The 13,412-nt window shown below is 38.9% G+C and overlaps 1 protein-coding gene across 1 annotated transcript in view; it reads right to left on the bottom strand.

Moving 5' to 3' along the window:
- The window catches only part of CLSTN2 (calsyntenin 2), a 1,222,812-nt gene that overhangs the window by 342,372 nt on the left and 867,028 nt on the right, over window positions 1–13,412 (bottom strand). Inside the window, exon 4 of the mRNA XM_077488275.1 lies at window positions 5,540–5,748. Coding sequence (XP_077344401.1) covers window positions 5,540–5,748 — 209 coding nt within the window. The remainder of the gene's footprint in view (window positions 1–5,539; window positions 5,749–13,412) is intronic.

Below are 13,412 nucleotides of genomic sequence, written 5' to 3'. Positions count from 1 at the left end.
TCTGTACCAAGGCCAAACATTTTAGGTTAGTTAACTTTTGATCATTTGGGTGTTTTAGGTTATCATTATGATTTAAAAAGGAGCCAAACAACTATGTGAAAATAAATGGATTATTTATTGTCATATTATTAATATCTATGTCAAAATGTCATGATTTCTGCCAGGTTATGCAAACTTTTGAGCACAACTGTATATTTTTAGTCACCACTGGCTCTTTTAGTACAGAATGCCAAAGTCTGGCCACCTTTCCTATGCTAGTGATGAAACTGTTTCTACTTTACTTTAAGTCACTATGTCACTTGTACCTTTAACCATTTCGCCGCCGGGTCCGTATGTCATATGGACCTGACAGTGGCAGACTCCTAATCAATCAATGTATACATAATCTTTTAAAATGTGGGAAGGATATCTTTAGCCCAGCAGTGGTCAGGCAAGACTAGAAGGTGGTCAGGTAGTCTGGAGTCAAACTAGGGTGTGCAGAACTAAATAGCTGTAGCATGAAGCATGCATTAAAGCCAAAATATAGAAAAGAGTCAAAGATGAAAGTACTGGTGAGATGAAGAGTGTATTTAAGTGCAGGGCAAGGAGGATCCACGATAACTCAAATTAAAGCGGGATTCCACCCTAAAGTGGAACCTCCGCTGATCGGATCCCTCCCCCCCTCCGGTGTCACAATTGACACCTTTCAGGGGGGAGGGGGGTGGAGATACCTGTCAAAGACAAGTATTTTCACCCACTTCCGGGCATAGACCCCCGTGGGAGTCTACGCCATTTCCTGCCCTGCCGCGCTGTCTGCTGGGACACACACGGGTCCCAGTGACAGCGCGGAGATTTCCTATTGCGCGGCTCGCGCATGCGCAGTAGGGAAGTGAAGCCGATTCGCGTCACTTCCTGATTCCCTCACCTAGAATGGTGACTACAGCAGCAGAGAGCCGATCGATCGGCCTCGGCTGCCGGCATCGCTGGAACCCGGGACAGGTGAGTGTCCATTTATTAAAAGTCAGCAGCTGTAGTATTTATAGCTGCTGGCTTTTAATATTTTTTTTTTTTGGTGGAATCCCTCTTTAAGAACAGCAAATGTGCCAAACTCATGGGGACCTATGAGGAGACTTGCCGATACCCGCCAGGATATGCACAGCCCACCGGAGGGAGTTCATAGTATGCTGTGTAGAGAGCATAAGGAATAGAAGAAGCCTGGTATCCTAACAGCTTAGTGAAGTGGACAGTAGGACTAAGGAAAACAAACAGGAAGCATAGAAGAAAAACTAACAGGAAAGACAGTATTACTACCTGAAAAGCCAGCATTCCTGTAATCTTTTTAGACTTGTGACAAGGTATGTTGGCACCTTTAAATACATTTTTATCACACAGTACAGAAAGTTTTCCTTTTTTCTGTGATAAAGAGATCAATGAATAAAAAATGTCAAGTATAGCATGTTTCACCAAAAGATCTTATATCCAAAGAAGTTTACAAGTCCTACCTAACTGTAGCCAGCTGTTTCTTTCAATAAGCATTAAATTACAGTTAATTTGTGAAGGTGTTGGTATGCTAAGCATTGTTAACACTAAAGAGACTAATGGAAATATTTAGCTCATTTAAAAGTGCCTCTTGTAACAGCTCAGTAATCCAAAACTTCCCAAAGATCTAATCTTCACACAAATGCAACTGATGAATGTGAAAAGTGAGCAGTGATGCTAATTTTGATTAAAGGCATCTCAACTCTGTGTTTTGCGCCTGAATAACTTCTTTTAAGTTAAGTAAAAGTATTATGTTTAAAATCCAAAGAGCTCATTTCCAAGTTTCTTCCACACCATTTAAAGTGCATTGGATTGTCATTAATCTTGTCCATCCTCCTCAAAGTGCTTTGAAGAATTAGCATTTCATACTATATTCTGGGTGTTGCGCTCTGTCCAATTTTAAAATCATTCATTATGCAAGTGGTGAGAAACCTTTTTTATTTTGTAGAAGGTTAGAGCTCTGGCATTTCTGCGATAAGTGCATTAGCCAGGAAAAAATTTGGTTGGCACAGAGGCCCTCAATATGGAGCCCAAACATATTCATCAACATAACGTCCTTCGTCTAATATCCAAACTACTGAACGCCAAAAGTGTGTTGTTGTCTAACAGACAAGCTGATTTCCAGCTTTTCCTTCCATTTGGTGCCTGCCAGCATATTATCTTTAGCTCCCCAGCTGCACTATATGACAGACGCTCAATTATAAAGACAATTCAATTCACATTTGAGAGAAATTTCCCTCAGTATCTCACATTGCCGGCATTACTACTTAACAGCACTGACAGTCTGTTTACATGCTTGTTGTGGCAGGACGATGGTCTTAACTTTATTTTTCTTTCCTGTTATCTTTACAACCCATTTTGATACTATTTTACTTTTCGGGTTACATGTATGCTTTTATCAATTACAGTAATATATAAAGGCACACAGGCAGGGTTGTAACTACAATTCATGGGCCCCTAAAGCAGAACGTTGATGGGGACCTTCAGTGACCTCTGTCTGAGACACCTGGCAGTGTTAATAACTGATTTTAGCATATAGTATGCCTAAATCAAGGACAGGTAGTAGGAGTGCTGTCTGTATAGTCAGTACAGTATTAGGTAGCAGTGCTGTGAATAGAAGTCAGAGCAGAAGTGCAGGTAATTTTTATTTTTATTTTATACAGATATATACAGTATAGTATGTTACCGTGAATCAGTGACTGTGTGAAATTAGGCATTGTCTAGGCAATCTATAGAATCTTTAGGATGAAAATGGGATGTCAAAGTATGAAATGTTTACTCTTTTGCACATTTACTGGGCATTCTGCCTAAATAGTACTTGTTATTCTGTAAAATGCCTAGGTACTATATGTAATGCCTAGGGAAAGTATACAGTATATTAAAATAACATAGACATTTTGCCATCTAACAATCTGTAAGAAAGCTAAGTTAAGCCTATTACATTGTCCAATACGTGGCTTTTACTCTTCATAGCAGAAGCTGCCCACATATATTTTTATTGCAGCTAAACGGACTATAACTTAAGCCTGGAAGACCCAACGCATAGCCTTCCAGGGGGTAAAGACATGTATGACCGCTATGATGCTTCATGAATGAATGTCCAGTATTGTGAGTAATTTGCATGCCAAATTTCTCAAGGTTTGGCAACCATGGTTCTCCTATGAGTTTCCCTCACTCTGATTGCCTTGTTTGGGCCTTGTCTGATTTCTCCTTTTGGGCCTTCCAAGTATGAGTTACCACCCTCCCCTCTCTCCTCCTCTCTCTTAACTATGACCCTTCTTTCCTGTTTTTCTGCTCTTCTCACCTACTCTCTAGTTCCTCACTGCTCCTGTTCATGCTGTTGCCACCTATGGGGGGAGGGGGGAGTTGCAGGAGAAGAGTCTCCACTCCAGTGATGGCATATAGATTTTGATTGAGGACATGGCATTTTGTTTGTGGTGCTTAGCTCTCAGTACCATCCCCTAACATCTGATTTATTTCACTTTGGTTAGCGTAACTATGAGCTTTACTGTTCATTGGTGATGTTGTTCACCCATTTTCTAGTCCCTGTGTGGGGGCGAATTACAAGCTTGTTTTTGTAGCTTCTTGTTTACTTTTTAAAATCAATAAATATATTGAATCAGAAAATACACAGACATTTCATTCTTTGCCTATAATAATTCTATAGATTGCCAAGGCATCTTATACAATGCATAATTTCACACATTCAGGGTAACATATATACAGTATACAGTATACTGTATATAATGTTAATTTAATAATATTATAGAATTCTAATTCTTGTGCTTCTGTGCAGAATTTCTCATAAGCTTTATGTCTTTTTTTTTTTTTTTTTTTTTGCTGAAGAGACATTCTGTGATTTTATATCTTCTGGAAGACTGTGTGAGACATAATGTAGGTTTAATGTAAGTGTGATGGTGAAGCAGTCATTACTGAAGGTGCAGTCAGAACTAATGACTGCTTAGGATCAGGGTTAATATTTCAGTACCCATTGTGTGTTAGTTATAAATGCACACTGATTTTCCACGTTTAGCTATAGTGCTAGCTATAGATTTGCCACTGCACACATACCATAGACCCTTTCTGGTACCTTTACAGTATATTTATTCCTTTGAGCATAAATCAATTAGATTATTTATATTATGGTGACAAAGTAGGCGAGAGGCCAAAGGAATGTCATGTTTTAAAATTTTGGTATCTATAAACTTTCCCACCTATTCTTGTGCATGTGGTACTCCAATTCTTCTATCAGTACAAAACCCCAAATAAGCCAACATCATGCAATTTTATAAATGCTTTGTATGTATTTTAGAGAGCCCCAAAAATATCTGCTCGAAGTTAGTTAGTTCACAGCAGCAGTTAAGGTAAGGGTGACAAATTGTGTTATCTTTAACTGTTTGTTTTGTTTTCAAATCACAGGAGGAAGTTTAATGTCCAGAGAGACATTTGACATTGCAATAACCTATAAAAATAACATCTGCCAAACATTGCTACTAAAGGCTAAAATGCGAAATCTGTACTAACCACATCAAGTCAGGCTTACCAAGTTTAAGATTACCAATTGTGCCTTCAACAAAGCAAAATCTCCTAGTTAATCCTAGTTTATCTTTTACAGAAATGCTTAAGTTAAATTTGTTTTGGTTTTCTTTTCCCTTTTTCAGATCTTTTATCACTATTATTTTAATTTTGCATTTTGACAGTTTTTTTCTGTAAAAAGTGTACACTAATAAGTAAAATATGGGGCCATTGAGTGGAGTTCAGTTGAAAAGGAGCATTCACATCCCTTCGCAGCCATTTAAAAACCAAATTGCACTCTTAATTACCACCAACATTTCTTTGCACTAAAATTTTCAAGAAGATGAAAACTCCCCACTTTTCTCATCCTTAATCAAGCTCATGTGTGGACACAGGTATGGCTTTAAGGCCTGGTTCACACCTATGCAGGTTGCAGTTTGCCCATTCCTGGTGCATTTTGCTTTTTTTCAATACATCTTTTTAATCCATTCTTTTTAATCTAAGTCTAGAGAACCAAAAATCAGAAAGAAGTCCCTGGCCCTTTCCATGAAATGTACAGATGTGAACGTGAACCATGGGAAACCCTGTTAAATGGACTGTAGGGTATTTCTGCAAAACTGAAAATGCACTAAAAAATGCATAGGTGTGAATCAGGCCTAACTGCCTGGTTCACGCAGAATTCCAACAGAATTCTAGATATAATTTGACGTTTAGAAAGCCTCTTTTAAAAAATAGCTTGCAAGTGATACATTTTAGTTTTTGGTAGGATGTCCTTGCTATGTAAGTATAATTGTCAAATTTTAGGATAACTGAAACATATGTTGAGATTTATTGGAAAAAACAATGTGAAAGCAATGACAGTCTTTGTCCATGAACTTCATGGTCTGTTGAGTCAGTAGGTCCACTAAATGGCTAGAACAGAACCCTTAGTTATACAAATTATGTAATGGCATTTAGTTTAGGTGAAGAAAACAGAGAACGTAAAGTTACTTAAAAAAACACTTACCATTCCTGTCAATAGCAAATGGCACATCACTTGTAACAATCTCATAGTTGCAGATCTGACTGTATTGAGGAGAGCAGTCCTCATCTATTGCTTCCACTTGCAAGATACTGTCATATATTTTTCCCTCAGTTACTGTTGCCCTGTATGTGTTTTCTTTAAAAACAGGAGCAAATTCATTCACATCATTAACCTGGATGTGGACCACAGCCCTAGAAAGCAGTACAAAAAAATATATTACACAAAGCAAAACAGGTAGAGCACAGTAAATTATCATTATCTTGTCAGAGTGTTGATATATTTACAGGTAGTCAATCCCAAACAAAATTGCTCACTGTGCTATATGAAAAATATTCTAGAACACTACTTATAAAATAATTGTGCGTAGTAAGTTCTCAGCTGAATTACCTTACCATACATTCAGTATGTAAAAATATGAACTAGGTTTACATCTGGCAGACTGAGGGAGGCTGCAGATGCTAATGAATTGAGCCCCAGAACTTAGTTAATGAGGTGAAGCTCTGCTGATTTCCATCAAGGCATATGCAAGCAAAAATTTCTGTTTTTTCATTGTCTTTGCATGTGATTGGGTATTCTTTGCAAAGTAAAACTTTGCCACATTCAGTAAGCTCTGTGACAATTTTTTTGGCAAAGTGTAACTTGCCTTGCAAAGTAAACAGCCTATATGCCTTTAGTTAATTAACCCCAATGTGCAAAGGGTAATTTAAAACAGATTTATCAATTTGCAGAATGAGAAAAAAAATATGAAATGCACATTCTCAGAAGATGATATATCTAAATCCTGCCTATTAACACAATGTCTATAGCCAGCACTGTCCAGGAATCCAACTTCAAAATTTTAACCAGACGGTACTGTTGCCCTCACCTACTGCACCAAATTTTTCCAGCTGTTCCAGACACGTAAAACTATGACACTTCTGAGACACTGTGTATGACACCTACATGAAAGTAACCTTAAACATAGCTCATATGATACCACTAATAGGCCACCTATCCACAATTCTTGGGTCCCTAACTAGGATTAAGGCTCGATTCACATCTATGCATGTTGCTTTTGAGCGTTTTTGCAGTGCTTTTTGCAGTGCTTGCTGTGTTTTTGGACATGCGTTTTTACAGCGATTTTGCCGCGATTTTGCCACATTTTGCGTTTTTTTACACTGTGGTTGCTTAGCAACCAAATATATACAGTGAAAAAAAAGAAAAAGAAAAAACGCAAAACGCAAATTGTGGCAAAATCGCGGTAAAAACACGGTACTTGCGTTTTTGATGCAGGTCCATTGACTTCTATTACATGCAAAACGCTGCATTTTGCATGAAAAAAAGTCCCCGACCCCTTTCCAAAAACGCAGAGGCGCAAAAATGCATTGATGTGAACATGTTCCATAGGAACCTATGTTAAAAAATTTCCTTGCATTTCTGCAAAATGCATAAAAAAACGCGCTAGTGTGAATCGAGCCTAAGAAAGACCTCCTCCGATTTGTCCTCATTGCTGCCAAAGCAGTGATTCCCAGACATTGGAAGTCACCATTCCCATCAATTATAAAAGAATGGGTGGAAGAGCTGAATTTATGGATGCAGATGGAGGAATTGGTGACCCAACTACATGATCGCTATCTGAGGTTTATGAAGGCGTGGTTTCCTTGAATAGTGTTTTGTGATAGCTCTACCTTCCAAATGCTGCTGACCCAATAGACCTATCCACTCACCTCTTTAATATCTAGCACCTTGGTTCAACATACGGAAATTGCGCAGGAAGTTAATGGATGAATGCTTTATAAGAGTACAAGAACTACTGTCCTATTCCTTGCCCTTTCCCTCCCTCTTCTTCTTTTTCTCTTCTTATTCCTTAGGTTGCTCTTCCATTACCTTCAGAACTCCCCCAGTCCATCCCACTAAAACCCTATATGGACTGAGATTGAGCTTTGCTAGGGAATTCAATTTCCCTTCTCTCAACTAGAAACTTACTTCTGCCTTCAAGTGAAAATGTCATTGGTTTCTTCGGTGACAATGCATATTGTATACCACGTCTGTACTGACCTGCTTTATTTCCTGAAACAGTGAACTTGTTTTACTAATGGATTGTAGGTTCTATGCAACTATCAATGTTATACTGTAAGGCCCCATTTACACCTCAGCGGAGTTTGAAGCTCGAAGCTCCAAAACACTGGAGGAGAAAAAAATCAATCATTCTCTATGAAGATAGTTCACATCTCCACTTAAAGTAAAATGAAGCCAAATTCTTGAAGCATAAAAAAGTTCTGGAGCTTTTATGTAACTCTAATTGGGCAGATTTGAGTGGTTTTTGCCGCATTTTTATTCCCTAAGAATCGAATTGAAACGCGTCATTTGCGCATTTTTGTGCACATTTGCACGTTTTGTCACACATTTTTGTAGGAAGTAGGAAAAGAATACTCATATTTATAAAATTCTAAATGTATTATAGCAACATATAAAAATATCATAAAAACATCTCATGAAAAGTTATGCGTTTTGCATAGCTACAATATTCTCCCATGTATCCAATGGCATATCTCACAGTAGGACATCTCACAGTAAGTTGTACCAACACTACACTAACACCAGTACACATAAGCACACTTGTCACCCCCCGATCACCTCCAGATTATCCCCTAGTTAACCCCTTCACTCTCTGCAACAGTGTCACCTAGCGCAATGTTCAACTTTTTCTTTGACCACTGTACTGGTGTCATTTGTGACAATAATCAGTGTTAGGGTACTTAGTAGTAGCCCCAGATAGGTCTAGGGAACCCCCTAAAAAGGTTTAACCCCTTTATCACCTCACAGTTAACCCTGTCACCCCATTTCACCAGTGATCACTGTATTAGTGTTACGGGTGACACTGGTTAGTTAGTTTGTTTTTTATAGCATCAGGGCACCCACGTATATTACCCAAATCAGGTTTAACCCCCTGATCACCCAGTGGGTGAAACCAGTTAAGTTTTAGTGTCAGCTAGGGTCTGCATCACTCCAAACCGCGTCAGATTAGTGCCAGTAGCGCTCACACCCATGCACACACCATACACCTCCCTTAGTAGTATAGTGTCTGAGCGGATTAATATCTCCAATAGTTTAGAGTTCCCAAAAATGCAACATTAGCGGGATCAGCCCAGATACCTGCTAGCACCTGCGTTTAGCCCTTATGCCCAGCCCAGCCCACCCACATGTAGTATCAATTGATCACTGTCACTTACAAAACAAAAAACACATAACTTCAGCATTCTCAGACACAGGCCTGATCCCTGCGAATGCAACAGTATTTTTGGTAGCGTCTGAAGCAGTCATTGACAGTCAGGTGCTCTTTTTTCCTGTGAGTTTCACTAATTGTACCAGTAAATTTAGAGGCCAAAATGTCCAATCGAAGTTACACTAGTTAAGAGGCCTACACATTTCTGAGCATGACAGATGAGAGTGAAGAGGAAGTCACCCATCTGTCAGATTCAGGCTCAGAATATGAGCCTGTATGCAGCGGCACCCTGACAGATAGCTCTGATGATGGAGTAGTGGTCCCTGCCAAGGTCAGGCGTACATTTACTAATGCCACTTATCCTTCTGGTGAATTGGCAAGCACCAGCGGCCTAGTACATCCTGGTCATACATCCAGCACTGCAGTAACACTTGGTGATGTTGCTAGTCCAATAAGTGCAGTTCAAGCTGGTGAGGTGGCTAGCACAAGTAGAGTCCCGCAGCCATCAAGAAGACAAAGACAGGCCAGTCAAGCCCATAGTGCCCTTCCTGCTGCATTTTCCAATCCGAATTGGGAGCTCACCACTTCTGCAGCACCCGTACTTCCCCCATTCACTGGCCAACCCAGAATTCAGATGGAAACAGTTGATTTTACGTCACTTGATTTTTATTCACTGTTTTTCACAGAAAATCTCTATAGATATGTTGTGGACCAATAAATTTGTATGCTGGTCAATTAATCGCCACTAATCCCCAGTTGATCCTTGCTAGAGATTAGAAACCTATTACGGTTTCCAAATTTAAGACCTTCCTGGGTCTAGCCCTCCTCATGGGCATAGTTAAAAAAAGTGAGTTGCGGTCATATTGGCCTGCGGACCCAATTCACCATATGCCTGCGTTCTCTGCCTCCATGGCCAGGACACTATACGAGCAGATCTTGGGGTTCATGCATTTCAATGACAATGATCTCTGTCGTCCTTTGGGTTTCCCTGGATTTGGCCCCTGATAAACCACTTCAACCAATAGTTTGCAGCCTTGTTTACTCCCGATCAAGTTGTATGCATTGATGAGTCCCTGTTAAGGTTTTCTGCCCGCTTGTCTATCAAACAGTATCGTCCCAGCAAGCGTGCCAGATATGAGGTCAAAATGTATAAGCTCTGTGACAGGGCAGCAGGCTATACATATAGTTTTATGGTTTACGAGGGAAGCGATAGTCACATGGAGTCAGAGAACTGCCCAGACTACATAAGGGGCGCTGGAAAGATTCTGTGGGTCTTGGTGTGGCCCTTATTTAGAAAGGGATACCACTTGTATGTGTACAATTATTACAGAAGCGTGCCACTTTTTATTCACTTTTTTGATTGTGCAATTGGCGCATGTACACATACATATGCACATATATCTATTGTTCTTGCTCTATTGTAATTGTAAGATTGTTTAGAACTGTAATGTTTTATTTTTATTATGTTTCATTGTATTTGTTTTGCAGGTATGGTATATATAGCCCTTGTACACATGGTCGGATATTCCGACAACCAAATCCGTCGGAGTAATTCCGACGGATTAATTCCAGAAGAGGTCTGGAAGTGATGTTGCATACACACAGTCGGACTAAGTTGTCGGAAAATCCGATTGTACATAACGTGATGACGTTATTTTGTTAAGACGGGACTATGTTCAGGCTAGTAGCCAATAGGTTTGGTCTAGGAATTTGATCTGAGCATGCGTGGCACTTTGTCCATCGGAGTAGGCTACACATGATCGGAGTATGTCCGATCGGAGCATTTTTGTCGGAAAATTTTACTGGCAAGTTGGAAAAGTTGGTCCGTCGGATATTCCAACGGAAACAGTACGATGCAGACCACACACCGTCGGAATATCCGACAAGACGTTCCGATAGGAAACACTCCGTCGGAATCTCCGACCGTGTGTACAAGGGCTTACTGTTATACTGTAATGTTACTTTATTTTATTTTTAACCATTATTTGCTTAGCAGGTAAGCCATTCAGGTGCAACCTGTGTTTATTTATTCTGACAGCAACAGCGTTTTCTCCCATGATACATAAAGCCGTGACTCCAGTGCTGTAGGAGGTGATTTCACCACCACAGTTAAAAGGAAAAAATCAGCAGAAAATCTGATAGTGTGTATGGGGCTTAAAATATGATTTCCTATTGAGAGTATCTCACCACAAATTACATTTTTGTTGTAGGGCATGCCTGCAATTTGACCTGTATTTTAGTGCAGAGTTCTGCAATTGTATATACTATATTATTTTTTCTTTATTTGCTATTTTTCCCCCACAAAAGTGGAGTTACCCTTTAATATTCTGGCCAATAAAATGAGTACATTCCCAAGTGCTTGATGCACTTAAAGTGGAGTTCCAGCCTGTTTAAAAATGTTAAAACAGCAGCTACAAATACTGTAGCTGCTGAATTTTAATATAAGGACACTTAACTGTCCAGCGGAAGCCGACCCACAAACTAAGGGGAAACAGACTGCACTTTCTGAATGGTCCTGCTGTCTTCTGAGACCTGTGTGTGTCTCCCAGAAGGTGTGTGGGGGTAAAGAGGAGGGGCCGTAAATTATGTAAGTCACTGTGGCGCCCTTACACGGAAGTTGGAGCGAGTAACTGTTTTGATAGGTATCCACTTCTCGTTCACCCCAGAAAGGTGCCAAATATGGCAACGGATGGTGGAGGAAGCAGGTAAGGGGAACTTCCCCTTTTGGGTGGAACTACACTTTAAATGTGCCTAAACGCACTTGAAAAAATGTGGCTTTAGATGTCTTTTTGACGCTGCTTTTTTCCTGCTAAGAGAAAGGTGTTTAGAAGAGCTGAGCAAATGGCTAGTCTGTGCAATTACAGATGCTAATAATCATAGAAATATATATAATCCTAAAATATATAAGCATGCACAATGTAACACAGGGTGTCAATAAGACATTAGTAATGTGTAACCTAACGACCTCCAGAGCCAAAGTGTACCTAAAATAATTTTTTTTGGTTTTATTTGGTTACATTTTGGTTTGTTTTTGAATAAGTGGTGAGGAGTTAGAAGCCTTGTATTTTCTGTCTGTGTTCCAGTTAAAGAGATTCACCACTATCGATGGGACCAAAAGTGAAGCATAATCCAAAAATATTGTCATCAAAAAGGAAAATATTCAAATGGGGATGCTTGTTCCTTTGACAGCCATCAAAGAGGGGATTTTCCTCACTTTGGAAGGATTTCCTGTTATTTCCTGTTGTGACAGGAAGTGAAGGGAAATCTCCTATGGCTACAGATGGCAAAAAAGTATGTGTACTAAATCCTTCATAGAAAATAATAAAAATTATAAATATATTAATATACTAAATAGTATATAATATATATAGCATATAACAATGTATAAATATATTAATATACAGATACTAAATAGTATATATACATAGATTGCATTAATATGGTTGATGAATACATTTATAAGGTGTTTTTTTTTTTTTTTAAACAGTGATTAGTGGTACATCTAATACCAGTATACTGCAGGACAGCAACACCTAAAATAAAGCAAGCACTAATGGATTGTCATAATAGAACTTCTACATACAGTATGTGAGACGTGAGAACTGATCATCTTAGCACAGAGCTGGATTTGCAGTTATAAAGGGTACATTTACAAAGCATTGCTGGTAGGAAGGTGATGTGCAGTGTTACATTTAATAACACAGTCACAATTCAGGCTTGCTTTAATAAGCATGGACAAAAGTAATTCTTCTTCACTCTCAGAAGGGACCAAGGCTAATAATGAAGGGACAAAGGCAGTGTGAGATGAGAAATGCATGGTTTAAAACACAGACTGAATGGCAATTATGCCAATGAGAATGGTAAGCGGAAGCCTAGTATACTGCAATAATGGTGAAGGAGAAGAGGATATTTGCACCTGTAGTATACCAGAGTGAATATGAAATTTAATTCCTTTTTAAAACATTATTTTTTTATGCATTGGGTAGATTTGTTGAATGATATTTTATTCCAAACTGTAGGCTTCTTGAACGGAATATGAAAACTCAGCCATGGCTTGATTTTCTCAGTGCGTAAAATGATGAAGAATAGTAAGCTGGGGTCAGAAGGCCACGCTATCTATTCTCCCTATTAGTGGAGAAATGTTTACACCTACTGTTTACAAATCTCAAGAAAATAAGGAAGGCGTTCAGGGACTTTACAATATTTATATTATAATGAAGATGCGTTGCTGATGGAAATGTGAAAGCATTTACATTTTGCTTGCTTTTTTTTTGTATTTCGATACAGTTAAGGAAATAGCTTCACAGAACAAAGTCTACTTTTTACATTATTGGTCTCTGTGTTGGAACACTGTTGGCGGAAATAGAGAGGTTATAAATTGGCAAGTGCATATGTTAAAATAAAATTCACACTAGGGAATAAACTCTAAACTTTTTAAGAACAATCAGTGAAGTTGCCCTTTAACCACATGCTTACTAGACACTTTTACCCCCTTTTAGCACTGTCACACTTTGAATGACATTTGTGCGGTAATGCTATGCTGTATCCAAATTATATTTTTATAATTTTTTCACACAAATAGAGCTTTCTTTTGGTGATATTTAATCACCACTGGGTTTTTAATTTTTTGCTAAACAAAAATCAAAAACA

The sequence above is a fragment of the Lithobates pipiens genome, unplaced genomic scaffold (genome assembly GCF_037356315.1).
Source record: "Lithobates pipiens isolate NorthernLeopardFrog02 unplaced genomic scaffold, aLitPip1_a1.2 Scaffold_18, whole genome shotgun sequence".
In the NCBI taxonomy this organism is placed as follows: domain Eukaryota; kingdom Metazoa; phylum Chordata; class Amphibia; order Anura; family Ranidae; genus Lithobates; species Lithobates pipiens.
Note: the sequence above shows the minus strand (reverse complement) of the source record. Positions and strands in the feature narration are given on the sequence as shown.